The 16089-nt window shown below is 50.5% G+C and overlaps 1 protein-coding gene across 1 annotated transcript; it reads left to right on the top strand.

Moving 5' to 3' along the window:
* Positions 1–13479: 13479 nt before the first annotated feature.
* On the top strand, positions 13480–15198 carry LOC125547567 (xyloglucan galactosyltransferase KATAMARI1 homolog). The gene has a single exon (XM_048711389.2). The coding sequence runs from the start codon at positions 13594–13596 to the stop codon at positions 15169–15171; it is 1578 nt and encodes a 525-aa protein (XP_048567346.2). The 5' UTR covers positions 13480–13593; the 3' UTR covers positions 15172–15198.
* The last annotated feature ends 891 nt before the right edge of the window (positions 15199–16089 follow it).

Here is a 16089-nt window from a genome sequence, read left to right as displayed (position 1 = left end):
TTTGACAGGCCATCTGCAATGGCGTTCTGAGCTCTTGGAACATGCTCCATTTGTAGGCCGTCAAAGTGTTCTTCTAGCTTTCTCACTTCGTCGACGTAAGCCTCCATCAACGGACTCTGATAACTCTTGTTTACTTGGCGGACAACAAGCTGTGAGTCACCCCTGACAATGAGCTTCTTGATCCCAAGGTCTGCCGCGATCCGGAGACCGGCAAGCAAGCCCTCATATTCTGCAGTATTGTTCGTTGCTTGCTCCTTGGGGAAGTGCATCTGGACTACGTACTTGAGGTGCTCACCGCTTGGTGCGACAAGCAGCACGCCAGCGCCGGCGCCTTGCAGCGAAAAGGCACCATCAAAGTACATCAGCCACTCCTTGCTTGCTTCCTTGTCGGGGATGCTCGTTTCTGGAATTTCTTCATCTGGTGTTGGTGTCCATTCTGCTATGAATTCCGCCAATGCTCTGCTCTGGATAGTTGAAGTGCTTTCAAACTTGAGGCCAAAGCTTGACAGTTCCAGTGCCCACTCAACAATCCTGCCTGTCGCTTCTGGATTCTGCAGTATCCTCTTCAGCGGAAAGCGAGTGACAACTGTGATCTCATGTGCTTGGAAGTAATGGCGCAGCTTTCTCGAGGCCATGAGAAGGCCGAAAAGCAATTTCTGCACACCAGAGTACCTTGACCTAGCCCCCTGCAGAAGGGAACTGACAAAGTAAACTGGGCGCTGCACCATCTTCTTGTGTATCTCGTCGTGTATCTGCGCAGATCCATCTTTGTCGGGACCAGAGCTTGTCGGGGAGGCTCCCTGCTTGTCGCTGGATGCGCTTGCCGCGGTTGTTGGCTCATCATCTACCTCCCTCTCTGCTACTAACGCAGCACTAACCACTTGATTGGTTGCCGCTATGTATAGCAGCAACTTCTCTTGTGGCTTAGGTGCGACAAGTATTGAAGGGGAGGACAGGTATCTCTTCAGGTCTTGCAGCGCAGCCTCCGCTTCCGGAGTCCATTTCATTGGACCTGCCTTTTTCAATAATCTGAAAAACGGCAGGGCGCGCTCAGCAGACCGAGAGATAAACCTGCTGAGAGCAGCCACGCAACCGGCAAGTTTCTGTACATCCTTGACGCGCTTTGGTGCTTCAATCTGCTCAATGGCCTTGATCTTGTCGGGATTGGCTTCAATTCCCCGCTAAGACACGAAGAACCCGAGAAGCTTGCCGGAGGGAACTCCAAACACACACTTCTCTAGGTTGAGCTTGAGGCTGATCTTGCGCAGATTTGCAAAGGTCTCGTCTAAATCTTGAATCAGGGTTGCTCTGTCCTTGCTCTTGACCACTATATCATCCATGTAGGCTTCCACATTTCTGTGTATTTGTGGCTCAAGAGCAACATGGACTACTCTTGCAAATGTCGAACCAGCATTTTTTAATTCGAAAGGCATCCGTACGAAACAGTACGTGCCACATGGAGTAATAAATGCGGTCTTCTCCTCATCCTCTTCTGCCATGAAGATCTGATGATATCCTGAGTATGCGTCAAGAAATGAAAGCAAATCACATCCGGCGGTGGAGTCAACAATCTGTCCAATGCGCGGCAAAGGAAATGGGTCTTTGGGACAAGCTTTGTTAACATCGGTGAAATCGATACAAAGTCTCCATTTCCCGTTTGCCTTGCGCACGACTACAGGATTGGCCAACCACGTGGGATGGAGCACTCCTCTGACAAGGCCTGCTGCTTCCAGTTTCTTGATCTCTTCTGCAATGAATTCTTGGCGCTCCACTGCCTGCTTCCTGACTTTCTGCTTGACGGGCCGCGCATGGGGACAAACGGCAAGGTGGTGCTCAATTACCTTCCTGGGAACACCGGGGATGTCAGACGGTTGCCATGCAAACACGTCGACATTCACCCGCAGGAAAGCAACGAGCACGCTTTCCTATTTAGGGTCGAGCGTGGCACTGATGGTGAAGGTACCACCAGTGCCGTCCTCCTTGGCGGATATCTTCTTCGTCTCTGGCGGAGCTGCCATCGTCTTCTTGCACTTGCCGGTGGAGCTCGATGGTGCGTCCTCGACGGCAGCGCAGCACTCCGAAGAGGTGCGCTTGCCGGAGTGGGCATCAGAACTCTTGCCGGACTTGGTCTTCTTCCCCCCGGGAGCTTCAGCGGCAAGTGGATTGCGATCTGCCGTGGCTGCTACTTCCCGGTAGATCTTGTCGGCACAGATAAGAGCATCCTTCTTGTCGCCGGGGACAGAAATGACGCTTATCGGGCCTGGCATCTTCAGCATGTTATATGCGTAGTGAGAGGCTGCCATGAACTTGGCGAGTGCTGGACTGCCAAGTATCCCATTGTAAGGCAATAGAATATCGGCAACGTCGAATGTGACCTTCTCAGTCCTGAAGTTTAGCTCGCTGCCAAATGTTACCGGCAGCGTGACCTTCCCCTTCGGCTTGCTCCTTCCCGGATTGATTCCTTGGAATGTGCCGGTCTCTTCAAGCTCGCTGTCGGGGATCTGGAGTTTTTGGAGTACAGCGGAGGAGATCAGGTTTAAGCCGGCCCCGCCGTCAACTAGCATCTTGGTGACCTTGAGGTTGCGGATAGTTGGTGAAACCAACATCGGCAAACACCCGACCGCAGTTGTGCGATCAGGGTGGTCCTCAATGTCAAAGATGATAGGCGTGCTGGACCATTTCAGAAGTTTGCGCGATTCGACAGGTGGTTCCACTCCATTGACTTCCTGCACCCACTGCTTGAGTTGGCGGTGTGAAGTGTGCAGGGAAGCGCCGCCATCAACGCACAAGACCTCTGTGGCTTTCTGAAACTCCTGCTCACTGGTCTCGACATCATCCATGTCTTCGTCATCGTCGTCGTCTTCATCGTTGTCGCGGCCGCGGGGAGGTCTGTCTCCTTGCCGCTGCTTGGCCTTACCGCAGCGTCCTCCTCGGCCGGCGCGCTTCTTGCCAAATTCTGCAGCGCCACCTTGGGCCCTCTCCTTGTCTCGCCGCTCGTACTCAGCCTTTTGCTGCTGGACAAGCTGCTCGACCTTTTTGCAGCTCTGGAGGTCATGGCCCTTGGTGCGGTGAATCTTGCAGTATTGCTTGTCGGAGCCGTCTTGCTTGTCGGCGGCTGCCATAGCCTGGCAGTTGGCGCACGCGGCAATCTCCTTGCCGGAGCTACCAACTTTGGCCTTCTTGGCGCCACCTTCGTTGCCGGGCTGCTCAACGACTAGCACCTCTTTGCCTTTCTTCTTCCTGTTCCGCCGCCGGTTTTTCTTTACCGGGGCAATATCCTCACTGTCAGATCCTTCTGCTCCCGTCTTCTCTCCGGGGAGTCTTCTCCCTTCCTCAGCGCGTGCACACTTGTCGGCCAGGGCATATAGCTCACTGACGTCTCTGATCCTGCACATCGCCATCTCCTCCCGCATCCTGCGGTTACGCACGTTCTGATGAAACGCGCTGATGACCGCGGCGGGGTGGACGTCTGGGATGTTGTACTGTACACGGCTGAACCTTTGAATATACTTGCGCAGGGGCTCTCCTTCCTTCTGGACGAGCAGATGAAGATCACTCTCTTGGCCATGAGGTTTGTGGCCGCCTGTAAAGGCGCCGACAAACTGATGGCATAGATCAGCCCAGGAGGATATGGAGTTGTCCGGCAAGTGCATGAGCCAGGACCTGACGTTGGGCTTGAGCACCAACGGGAAGTAGTTGGCAAGGATCTTGTCGTCCCGCCCCCCAGCAGCCTGCACCGCGATGGTGTAGATGCTGAGGAACTCCGACGGATGCGACTTGCCGTCGTACTTCTCTGGTACATCTGGTTTGAAGTTCTTCGTACTGGGCCACTGGACTTGCCGCAGCTCACGAGTGAACACAGGGCAACCTACCGCGTACGGCAAGCCACCTGGTTCCCCTGGCGCATGCATGTCAATAGAGGGCCCAGCGCGCTGGTCTGATTGACGCCGCGCTTCTCTCCGGCGCTCGATGCGAGTACGAGCGTCTTCTTGTTGTCGTTCTTGAAGAACTTGGCGCTGATCGCGACGAGCTCGCGGATCTGACGACGCGGTGGAGTCGCTGTCGAGGTGGACCCGGCGAGTCGGCGATCTTGGCCTTCGGGGTGGAGAGTGCACAGTAGTTGCACCCCCACCAGTCTTGTCGTCTCCGGCTCGTGCCTGGCTGGCTTGCCGCGGCTGAGATGTGCTCGGCTGCCGTGGAGTGTCGCCGTTGGCGAAGCCGATGAGACTCTGGATAGTGGCCCTCCAGTCGTCGATCTTGTCCACCGCTGGAGGGTAGTCTAGGAGCAGCTGAGCTCGCGCCAGAGCTTCTGCTGCGGTGGGGGTGGCGGTGGCGAACGGTGCGAGGAGCGGGATATGCTCGGACTTCTAATTACGTTAGAGGGAGCAGTATCTCGTCCAGGCGACCGTGTCTCGCTCGCGCCAGCAGGTTGACGTGCATGGTGGTCCTGAGCGCTCCGAGATCCACCAGCTCGATCTTGATCTAGCGAACGCATGGTACCGTGAGTACCATGACGCTGCCGGTCCCGCGCCTCCTGAGATGGGCGCGGTGCATGCACGGACGCCGAGGTCTTGGAGTGCGCCCGGTCATTGTGGGAGCCGGCTACGCCGCCGATGGGCAGCGCAGCCTTGTCCTGGGACCTGGCAGCACCGTGAGTTCCCTCGTCGACGCGTGTCCTTCCGCCGGCGCCTGCCCCACCAACCGTTTGCTCCGGCGGTGGCTGGCTCGGCGCGGACGGAGCAGCTGCCTCCGAAACTTTCTTCTTCGGCGGCATGTTGATGAAGATGATGAAGATCTAGCTCGTGAGAACGCCGGATCTGGTTCACACAACTTCGACGCCCCCCTACCTGGCGCGCCAAAGATGCCGGGGTACTGATCCACGGGCACCTATGGGACCGGCGGGCCGGGTCCCTTTCGGTTCGGCGGGGGCGGAGATCGTGCAAAGAGCAAATCGAGGCGAAGCACGCGAGCGATTTACCCAGGTTCGGGCCGCACGAATGCGTAAAACCCTACTCCTGCTTTGTGGTTTTGTATTGATTTCTAGCTCGGGAGCGCGGAGTGCTACAGTACACACCAGCGGCTAGCAAGACCGAGCGTGAGTGTTTGAACTGGCTAACCCCCCCTCTTCGTTGCACACGGGCCTCTTTTATATGCTCAAGGGGCTACCGACATGTGGCAACGGAGGTAAAGGGCAAAAATGGAAAGGTGCTGTGGTAGGCACAGCTACCTGCTACAGTGTATCATACCTAACCCTGACGGCAGGGGACAAGGGTCTTAAATGCCCGTCTGTGTCGCCTAAACAGTGCGAAAAGGGACCGCCAGGGACGCCACCGTTCGCCACGATGGCGATCTTGTCAGCGCCGCTTGCCACCGCACGTCCCTAGCTGCACAGCCTTCCGCCACGTACGCCTGGAAGGGCCCCAGAGCGACATGTTGGTGGATGTGCTGGAGCGCGGGCGCGGAGAGGTGGCTTGCCGCGGTGAGTGCCTTGCCGCGGTCGTTGTCTTGCCGCGTCCGGGAGCTTATCGCTCACCGGGTCTTGCCGGAACGCGTGGTGCGCCGCGGCAAGTTCCTTGAAATGCCTTGAGTGGCCTTCCCGGCAAACTCCTCTTGCCGGGGTCTTGTCTTCTTGACTTGGATACTTTGTTCTTGAATGGCTCCAAAGGAACCACGAAGGATCTTAGCGGTCACCCGGCAAACCTTGCCGCGGGATGCTGCGACTGCCCGTGCACAAGTTAGGGATACTAGGGTACCCTACTCTAGTACACCGACAAAGTTTTTATCATTTTCTTTTGATTTTTTCAAAACAAAAAAGGCGATCCATGTGGGGGGGGGTGGGGGGTGGGTGGTAGAGTTTGAAAATGGGACCTTTAGTCCCGGTTTTAGACACAAACCGGGACTAAAGGGCATCGCACCCTTTAGTCTCGGTTCGTGTCTCAAACCACCCTTTAGTCTCGGTTCGTGTCTCAAACCGGGACTAAAGGGCTCAGGTGAACCGGGACTAATGCCTTAGCCGCACAAACCGGGACCAATTCTCACATTAGTCCCGGTTCGTGACTGAACCGAGACTAATGTGAATATTGCCCCGTGACCAAAGCCCTGTTTTCTACTAGTGTTTATATATAATGTTATATGCCACTTGAGCGCAAAAGTGCACAATAGTAAGGATGATTTCTGTCAACAAATTCAATTCCTAGGCGCATTTCTTGGGTTTTCTGCTGGTACTACAATGCTTTCATCGAAGGTGTATTGCTGCACGATAATTTTATCCTACTTCGGCCCCATTGCACGCTTAGGAACAGTGAAACATACGAAGTCGACGCAAAAATTCATGCAAATAATGTTCACGAAATTTTGAGATTATAAACATACATTTGATAGAAGATTATTTGTTGCTTTTAATTTTTACCAATGTAAGCCTCCCTTGGGATAGAGGGGTAGAGATAACTTTACATAATAACAATTCTTCTATGCTTTCCAATGTGAGGTTGAGCAAATCAGTTATTTCAGTCACTAGCCAGACAATTGCTCTCTGAAGTTTCCTTCTATGCTTTCCAATGGAGTTACTGTCTAGATTTGAAATAGCTAATGTTTTCAACAATTGATTTCCACATTCGTTTTGGAAGGCATAAAACTAAACACTTATCTAATTTAATTGAGCTGAAGCAATGCCAAAGATTACACAACTACTTAGGTGGAAAAGCCATTGAATCTACTCAGTAGTCAGCAAGATTATAATGAATTTGCTATCTTGCAAAACACAAAATTATGTGTTTACACTCATATATGTCTCCTGAAGCATTTTTTATTGGCATATGATCTTCCACCCCATTGCTTTATTAAAATGTACTGATCTTGATGCAGGGGATATGGATCATGGAAACAGAGGACCTCCATAGGGGAGGTTTGGTCCCTGGGAGCAGTCAATTCCAGATTCGACTATACATTTGGTACCAAACCATGTTTGTGCTTTTATGACTTGTAAGGAAGATAGAGAGCGACGAGTCTGGTCTTCTTAAGTCACTTGCAAGTTTCTTGACCAAAAGCTTAGTTGTCGATAAACTAATCATTTCCGTCATACGTCTTCCTTGATTAAATAACCTCTTTTAGCTATGATTAAATAACCTTTTTTGGACTATATCTAACATATCATCTTGCAGGAAGCTACATGGCACATGTGTATAACTTTGAATGCGCCTTGCTGCTTCATGTCAGCAATGACTTGTAAGGCGCTATGAACGTTCTATGACATTGAGTTTTATTAGTTCACCCTGTGTACTGTCACTCCGTGTTTGTACCAGCTTGTGGCAAATATTATGTACTTTTAGTTTAGATGACATATGAAGTTACAGCAATGTCAATGTATCAAAAAAATTCCATTTCTTTCCAGTATCAGCATTTGTCGAAATAGCAGCCTATCATGGGCTACAGTATCTTACCCATGTTTCATATATTTAGAAAAAATACTATTATTTTATTGAACTAATAGACTGTCGCAGCAACGACACATGGATATTAGTTCATGCCAATTTAAAAATAATGTAAAACCCTTAATATATTTGTATCCACGACTAACATTACAATGCCAAAATGGATGGGCGCAGCAACGCGCGCCATCAATGATCTAGTGTAGTATTAGAACACAAAGGGAAAACGTCCTCTGGGTGGCGGTACACTTGCATATTATTACTATGTAGTGAGAATTCATAAAAATGTAAAGGAGGCATATCTCTCGAGAATTCATAAAAATGTCTTTCGTATGGTATCGTGAAACTTTTTGCTTTATTAATATCTACAGGTGCACCTCACATTAAAAAGATCAGAGTGCGCAAAAAATGACATATCACTAACTAAACGGGTGACTAAATCTCAAGCTCTCTGTAGAAGTGGAATGTGGAATTTGACCCGAGTAGCTTTACATTGCAGAGACTATCAGTTAGTAAAGCGCACTAAACATAAGTACTAAATGACTTGTGTCCAACTGTTCCAGGCGTGTATTACCTTTTATGAAGATTGACAAAAAATATAACAAACACCAATAGCATTTTCTTGCTTCAAGAATGATGATAGTTGTGAATTATGTGAAAGAGCACAGATAACCATGTAAAGTATATTGTCTTGAATTTTATCGCAAAAGGACACAAGAGCTCTTATCATGTCAGGAAACCTTCAGCCGCCAACAAAAGTTTGTCGTAATATACTAAAGATATATTTATCAGCATAACACAAGGAAAATATTTTCAGACTTGCGTATATAGCAGCATTGAACATAATAATAAGAAAATGATACAGAAATTCAGATGGAGAGAAAAACACAACGTTCTGGAGCGTAGACACCAAAAAGCATCTCTGAATGAAGTAGCACTTACTTTAGGCTCATTTCTGCAAGACGCAATAGGAGAAGACGGATCTTGCGAATTTCTTTTATATATGGTCGCTCTACAGATATAGTAAAGGATTAGAAGGCGTACAATGTCAATGATCTTAGGGAGTCCACACAGTATTGGTAATAGTTTCCCATCAGCCTCAAAATACCGTATCAAAAACAAATAAAGTTCTCTTTGTACTTCGTAAATTGAATGTGCCCAAATATGTGGGTTCAGATAAATTTCTGAAAGAGCATATTTCAATAGAGCTTCAGACATACCTGAAAGAGCAGATACATTAGTAATATAGACAAGTCCAAGCAAGAGAGATATAGAGATTACCAAGTCTGTAGAGAAATTCAACATGTACTTCAGTGCAGAAAGAGTCTTAAGATTTAGTAGCTGCAATGAAACAGATGTTAGCAAGAAACCTAAAATGTATCAGAAGAGGAAGAAGGAAGAAATACAGAGACACTGCCGACACAATAACTATGTCCTTCAGCAAGCACCGCGAGCATCACTTTGTACAGCCTATGATGGTTGCCTCAAGCTTGCTCTTGTCAACGCTATCAAGTACATAAGACACACTGAACAAAATCCAATATATTCAATTCTCTGGTTCGAGTAATCTGTCAAAAGAAGATAAGATGATGTTCAGAGGCTAATTCGTATTCGTACCTCTGCGTTCAAGCCAAAAATCATCTTTGATGAAATACCATCCCTTGCATCCAAAATTCCAGAAGGATGAAAAAATGAAATTATTAAGGAATGATAACACAATTCGAAGGGTAGCAGCAATAATGTGTCCTTTTGATTTTACCTATCAGCACCCACACAAACCCAAAGGATGATATGATTCTTCAAAATCTTTTGTATTTTACTCTGAATCCTGTCAGCACCCACACAAACCCAAAGGATGCCTACGACATACATTTGCCTACAGATTTTGGTGAAATCATGAAGTATGTGCTTTGTGTATGTTCTTCGATATGCCATACACGCCGCAATGGTTGAAACATACCTTCAATAAAACAACACACCAGGAGATCAGCTATCGTGGCAGGGTATGTGGCCGGCCGGACTCGCCTGTTCTAGATGGATGCCAGGGTGACTGCGCAGACAGCAGTGTCGTCACTCGTCAGTTGGGCAAACAACGTTGAGGACGAATCACGGTGGGGGCAGGCTCTCGCGCGGAGGCGGGCTCACGTGGCGGGCAGGCTCTCGCATGGTGGCGGGTGCAGCAGATGCGGGCTCGCGTGGCGGAGGCCTCAGCTGAAGCCGGTTCACACGGCGACAGCAGGCTCGCGTGGTAGCGGCCTCGGCGGGCAGGCTCCCGGGCGGCGGCGGGATCGCGTGTAGAGCGGCCGCAATGTTGCAGGGAATCAGCGTGCAGGACGACAATCAGATCTTGAATAGGGAAGAGGACAGGACGGTCGTGGAGGAGTTGACGGAGGAGCGTCCGCCTACTCGACGACGCGGTACAGGGAGGCGATGGAGGACAGGGAGGAGATGAGGCTGCCGGGCGTCGTGCGGTGTGCTGGCTGCGGAAGAAAGGAAGGCATCGGGTGTGCGGGCGAAGGGAGGCGAGGGCGGCCAGTTTCCTTTTTTCTGCGATGATCGCGCGATGGGAGGGTCTGCGAATGCGGTGATTTTCCTGTTGGTGCAGCATGCTCTTTTTTTTCGATGGGAGGGGCTGCGGACGCGGTGATTTTCCTGTTGGTGGAGTATGATCAGTCAAGGTAAATTGCTAAGTGCACATTAGATCGCAATTAGATCAATGATGGCTGTTAGATTTAGAATTATGAGCCTAAACGTGTGGTGCTGATTGGTTCGAACGGGATTATGGTACTAATTGCGGGGTGTACATTAATAGTAGTGTAGATGTAGAGTAGATTGCGTAGCGCTTGTAGCTGGAGTACGTTTACGTGCTGCCGATGGTGCGTACGTCGTTGTTTAAACGCGCGATAGTTAAAAGGAGCTTGTGAGTCTTGGGCTCCCTATATAAGCTGCAGACGACACGCCAACAGCAAACCTCCGGATCTAGTAATCTAGTAACAACGAAAAAAAAAAACAGACGCGTACGTAATCCCGTCTCCAACTAACGATGGAGGTTAGCTTCGTACCCTGATCGACCTCCATGGCGGGGCACTTGAGGCCTTGGGCGGATCTCCACGCCGACCTCTTCCTTCCCATCGTGGACCGCCTGCGATCGCTGAGGGACTGCGTCGCCGTCCGCGGGGTCTGCACCGCGTGGCGGTCGGCGCTGCCTCCCGGCCCTCGGTCCCCGTACTTCCTCGTCCTCCACGCCTTCCAACCCTTCGACGGCGGCCTCCCTCGCTTCAACACCCATGCCTACGCCCTGTCCCTCCCGATGCAGCGCACGTTCCGCCTCCCCACGCTCGAATGCCACAGCAACGACATCACCTGCTCCGGCAACGGCTACCTCACCATTGCCGATGGCCGTCGTCTTGGGCTGTTAAATCCTGTCACAGGTGGGGAGATCGAGCTCCTTCCTCTCCCCAACATGCGGTACCCACACATAATCGTGCTCAGGCCGAACCCAAGGCCTGATGACTACACCGCCGTGGCCATCTGCGGCCATGGCAACGTCAGCAAGGTCGCCTACATGTCGAGCGGGGACACGGAGTGGACGATCACCGACATCACAGCGGATGGATCGAAGCTGGTCGATCTGGTCTATGAACGCGAGGACGCAGATTTTTAGAGCACTTGCACCCAGGCCCTGCTATCCTAGCTGTCCAATATTGCTTTAAGATCTGTGCGAGACAACTACTCCCTCCGTTTCGAATTACTTGTCTTGGATTTGTCTAGATACGGATGTATCTAGACTCATTTTAGTGCTAGATACCTCCGTATCTAGACAAATCCAAGACAAGTAATTCGGAACGGAGGGAGTAACTTCGTATATGAAATCTTCTTTTTTTTCCCTCTCATATAGAACATGTTTTGAACTTCAGACTTTGCAGCGTAGTAAAACTTACTAACGAGAATGTGGGATAAAACTTTCAGAATTTTTCGTCCAACGTAAATACTAAAAAAATATTTTTTAATCAAATAAAACTTATTTTGTATATATTTATGTTGGACGAAAAAATCTAAAAAATTTATCCTAGATTCTAGCTAGAAAGCTTTACTGTTCTGCAAAGGTTTGAACTTGAAGACATGTTCTATGTGAGAGAAACAAAAAAAAGAAATGTACTTGCATGAATTTTGATGCGAGAAATGGATGGCTAGATAAGAAGGGCCTGGGTGCAGGTGCTCTAAAATATATTTTTGATGAACGCGACGACGTATACTTCCTCGATGAATATGGTGACGTGCAAGTCCTCCACATCCCCGTCCCCCGAGGCGGCCCGATGAAGGAACACAACGTCTATCCCTTGCTGGCTGAGCGTGTCATGGGTACCCCCTTCGCCCCGCCTTACAACACCGTGGCCAAGGAAATATCTTTCAAGCGCCTGTTCTTTTGTGAGGGCATCCTATACCAGGTGTAGCAGAACACCAGGCAAACCATCCGGCTGCGGTTATCGGAAGGCGGCGTATTCATCATACCCTAGGATGAAATACTGGTTCTCAGGTACTACCCGGAGCGATGGCCATTCTGGGATGCGGTGAAGGATCTCGGAGGCCACTCAGTGTTCATCGGCAGGAACAACACCGCGGTGGTGCAGGCTGAGGCTACCCCGGGAGTAAGACCCAACTGTGTCTACTGGATTGATTGTGGGCTATGTACGTCGTGGGTGTTTGACATGAGCAACAAAACCTCTACGCATTGCGTTCGTCCTCCTTGTGGTGTAGGATTTGCAAGGTGTTGGTACTTCAGTAACAGTGGCTAAGATTACTCACTAGTATCGACAGCAATGTAAGAGACACGCCAAATAACTAGATATGAGTTTGGGAGACTTTAAAATCAATTATTCTCATGTTCTTTGCATTTCTAGTCTTGTTGAGGGATTAAATTTCTTAAGCGTTATATCTCGGTCTTTTGAAGGAACAGTAATTCAGTGCACACACACGCTCCTTCTCAGGTTTATATACATTTTACATTAATTACTTATATTTAGTTTATTGTAATTTTCTAGTTAAGTTGTTCAGGATTTATGTTTTTAACCAATTAAGCCTTCAACGTCCAGTAATGAGTGTCGACATTCTAGGATATCTTGGTTATTATACTGTAGGAGGCCAAATTCAGAATCTTATACAAAAAATATAAAGACAACGCAGCTTACTGCTGTGCAGGAGTACAGGGTTGCAGCGCATGAGGACGCTCTTGTTGTGCAGGTCCTCCCAGATCTACATATACCCCACGTAAGAGGAGGAAGAACAAGATGAACAAAACGTGAGCAAAGTCATGGTTAGCTTTTTGAGATTATGGAAGCTTGGCTAGAAGGGAGAGCTGCTACATCAAATTCTGAAGAGGAAATGAGATCATGCGTTCAATTTTTTCTTCTAGCGCTGTCAACGGAAGCGGACATCCGTGTCCGCCTGGCCGATCCAAACGAACAAAAAGCAGACAAAATCGCCGTCCGTTTGGGTCGGTCCGTTGGAGTTGCTCTAAGTACTCAAAGCCCAAAGGATTTATTTCGGCTAGGTGCATAAGCATAACCCTAGAGCGTACCCTACTGCCTTAAGCGGCAGTTAAGCTTTCCTTGCTGGCGGCGGCCAAGCCATTGCTCGCGAGCTGCTGCCATCGTCCTTCGCTATCCTGCCTTCTTTTTGGGTCATTTGCTCCCTTTTTCCACAATTTTTCTTTGCTTCTGCTGTGTTGTTCACCGAAAAAAACGGTTGCCAATTTTCGAATTAAAAATCTTCATAAACTTATAAAAAGTTTGCGAATTTGGAAACATAGAGGCGCCAAGGCTGTTAGATGCCGTTAGTTGAGATTAAGGAGGAGATTAGGTTTAGCGATTTGGGAACATGCATGTGTGGTGCGGTTAGTGAAGTCAACTCGACAAGTACGTACGGCTTGCATTGAATTACCTCGATGCCATAATGAAATATTATTTGGATTTTGTACTGTGTCAACGGCCGTGTACTTACACACTAATTAATCCTTCTGAGGTGCTCGCACACACGCAGCGAGGGCCGGGCACGTACGCGGTTGCACAGGTTATTATCGCACTGGTTGGAGCGGCTGCCGCGCGCACTACGATCCTTCTTGTGTGCTTGCAGATCCGCGCTGGAGCCAGCACCAGCACCACCGACGATGAAGCCCTTTTCATGGAGCATCCAGACAGATCTCGACGCCCCGGCCATGGCCAACGGCGAGGCTGACGGCAAGCAGCACTCCGATAGAGGTGTCCGGCGGCCGTCCGGGCTGTTTTTCTACCTCGCGCTCCTCTACACCGTCTGGGCTCTGGTATTCTGCCACCACTTCTCCACCAGCGTCCAATCCGACAATGCGGCGGCTGCGTCGCCCACCGTGCTCCAGCTTAAGCCATCGGCCTTCTTCCGCCGGGACCCGTGCACCGGCCGGTACGTGTACATGTACGACCTACCGCCCCGGTTCAACAGCGACCTCGCCCGCGGCTGCCGCCGGATCTCGGGCTCCCCCGACGTGTGCAAAGACGTGACGAACGACGGGTTCGGCCCGCCCCTCACGGGCGGGTCGCTGCCGGAGCGGGGCGCCTACGACACCGACCAGTACATGCTGGGCATGATCTTCCACGCCCGGATGCGGCGGCACGAGTGCCTCACGTCCGACCCCGCCGCCGCCGCCGCGGTGTACGTCCCTTTCTACGCCGGGCTCGACGCGGCGATGCACCTGGACAACGCAGACCTCGCGGTGCGTGACGCCCTGTCGCGGGACCTGGTCGACTGGCTGGCACAACGGCCCGAGTGGCGCGCCATGGGTGGGCGCGACCACTTCCTGGTCTCCGGACGGGGCACGTGGGACTTCCTCCGCCGCCCCGACGCTGACGGCTGGGGCAACGCGCTCATGACCTACCCGGCCATCCGCAACGCCACGTTCCTCACCACTGAGGCCAGTCCGTGGCACGGCCACGACTTCGCCGTGCCATTTCCGTCGCACTTCCACCCCTCGTCCGACGCCGACGTCGCCGGCTGGCAGGACCGCATGCGCCGTGCGCAGCGCGGCCTGCTCTGGTGCTTCGCCGGCGGGCCCCGTGGCGGCGATATGGGAACCGTGCGTGCCCAGATCATCGAGCAGTGTGGCCGGTCGAGCCGGTGCTCCCTGCTCGGCAAGTCGGCGGTGACGAAGCCGGGGCACTTCGCGTCGGGCCACGCCATGCGGCTACTCGAGGGCGCCGAGTTCTGCATGCAGCCGCGCGGGGACGGGTACACGCGCAAGTCCACCTTCGACTCCATCCTCGCCGGCTGCATCCCGGTTTTCTTCCACCCGGTGTCGGCCTACCTACAGTACACCTGGCACCTGCCCAGGGAATACCAGAGCTACTCCGTGTTCATCCCCGCCGGCGACGTCGGCCGGAACGGCAGCATCGAGGAGGTGGTGAGTAGGATACCGTCGGAGAAGGTGGCGCGGATGCGGGAGCAGGTCATCCGGCTCATACCCACCGTGATGTACCGGGACCCGGCGGCCAAGGGGGTCACGTTCAAAGACGCGGTCGACGTGGCTCTTGAGCATGTCATCCACCGGGTGGCGAAACGCCGGCGTGCTGCGGCCGAGGGACGGGAGCACGTCGATAGCGTGGACGGAGGTGATAGCTGGAAGTACGACCTGCTAGACGATGGGGAGAAGAAGATAGGTCCGCATGAGTTTGATCAATATGTGTACATGCACCTAGCCGCAGATTTAGTTGGGTAGTTTGTCAAACATAGTTAATGGACCTATATGTACCTTTTGTTTTTCTAAGACAATCTTATGAAGTTTTTATTAATTCGTCACAATGTTTACAAGAACGGAACGAAGGTCTCCAGGGTGTCCCAGCCACACATGACGGCCACCGTCGACAGATAAAGCATGATTCGCTAAGTTGTGAGCTTCAAATTCGAGCTCCTAAATTCATGGCTAAATTTACAGAAATCAAAAGTGGCATATTATTTCATGTATGGTAGCTCCATAAACAGATGAGTTTTCCTTCTTCAAGTCTACCACCACCACTTTGCAATCCGAAGCCACATGAAAATCACACACATAAAAAGAATTTCACAAATTTGAAAAAAAAACTTTATCAATTTGAAAAAAGTTCATCGGAATTGGAAAAAAAATCTCCTGTTTGCAAAAGGTTCATTGAATTTTAAAAAAATCATCAAAATTCAATAAAAAGTTCATCAATCTGAAATAAAGAGTTAATGTATTTGCAAACAGTTCACCGAGACCGGAAAAGATCAAAAACAAAAAAAAAAGGAAAACAAAAAAAGGAAGAGGGGAAAAGAACAAATAAAAGACAGATAGGTTAAAAGGTTAGCACATCCGCGCCGAGGAGGTCGCGGGTTCGAATCCTTCATGGTGCGCTCTTTTTTCCATTTTAACAGCGCGTCTGTAGGCGCCCATTTGGAGAAACAATAAGAATGGGCGCCTACAGTGCTAAATAGGAATCACCGAAAAATCTTGCAAAACAAAAGAAACGATTTTCCATGATATATAAAATGAATTTGTCGAGCCCCACTAGACCTCCCCCTCTATGTCTTCAATCCACGCAAACATATTGCAAATACTACGCCATTTTTAACTAGAACACAAAATGTTTTTCTTATGAAACAAACAAAATTTTCCATGATC

Source organism: Triticum urartu, chromosome 3A (genome assembly GCF_056163025.1).
Source record: "Triticum urartu cultivar PI428250 chromosome 3A, HENAU_Tu73, whole genome shotgun sequence".
Lineage (NCBI taxonomy): Eukaryota > Viridiplantae > Streptophyta > Magnoliopsida > Poales > Poaceae > Triticum > Triticum urartu.
The sequence above is the reverse complement of the archived record's forward strand: the minus strand, read 5'-3'. Positions and strand labels throughout refer to the sequence as shown.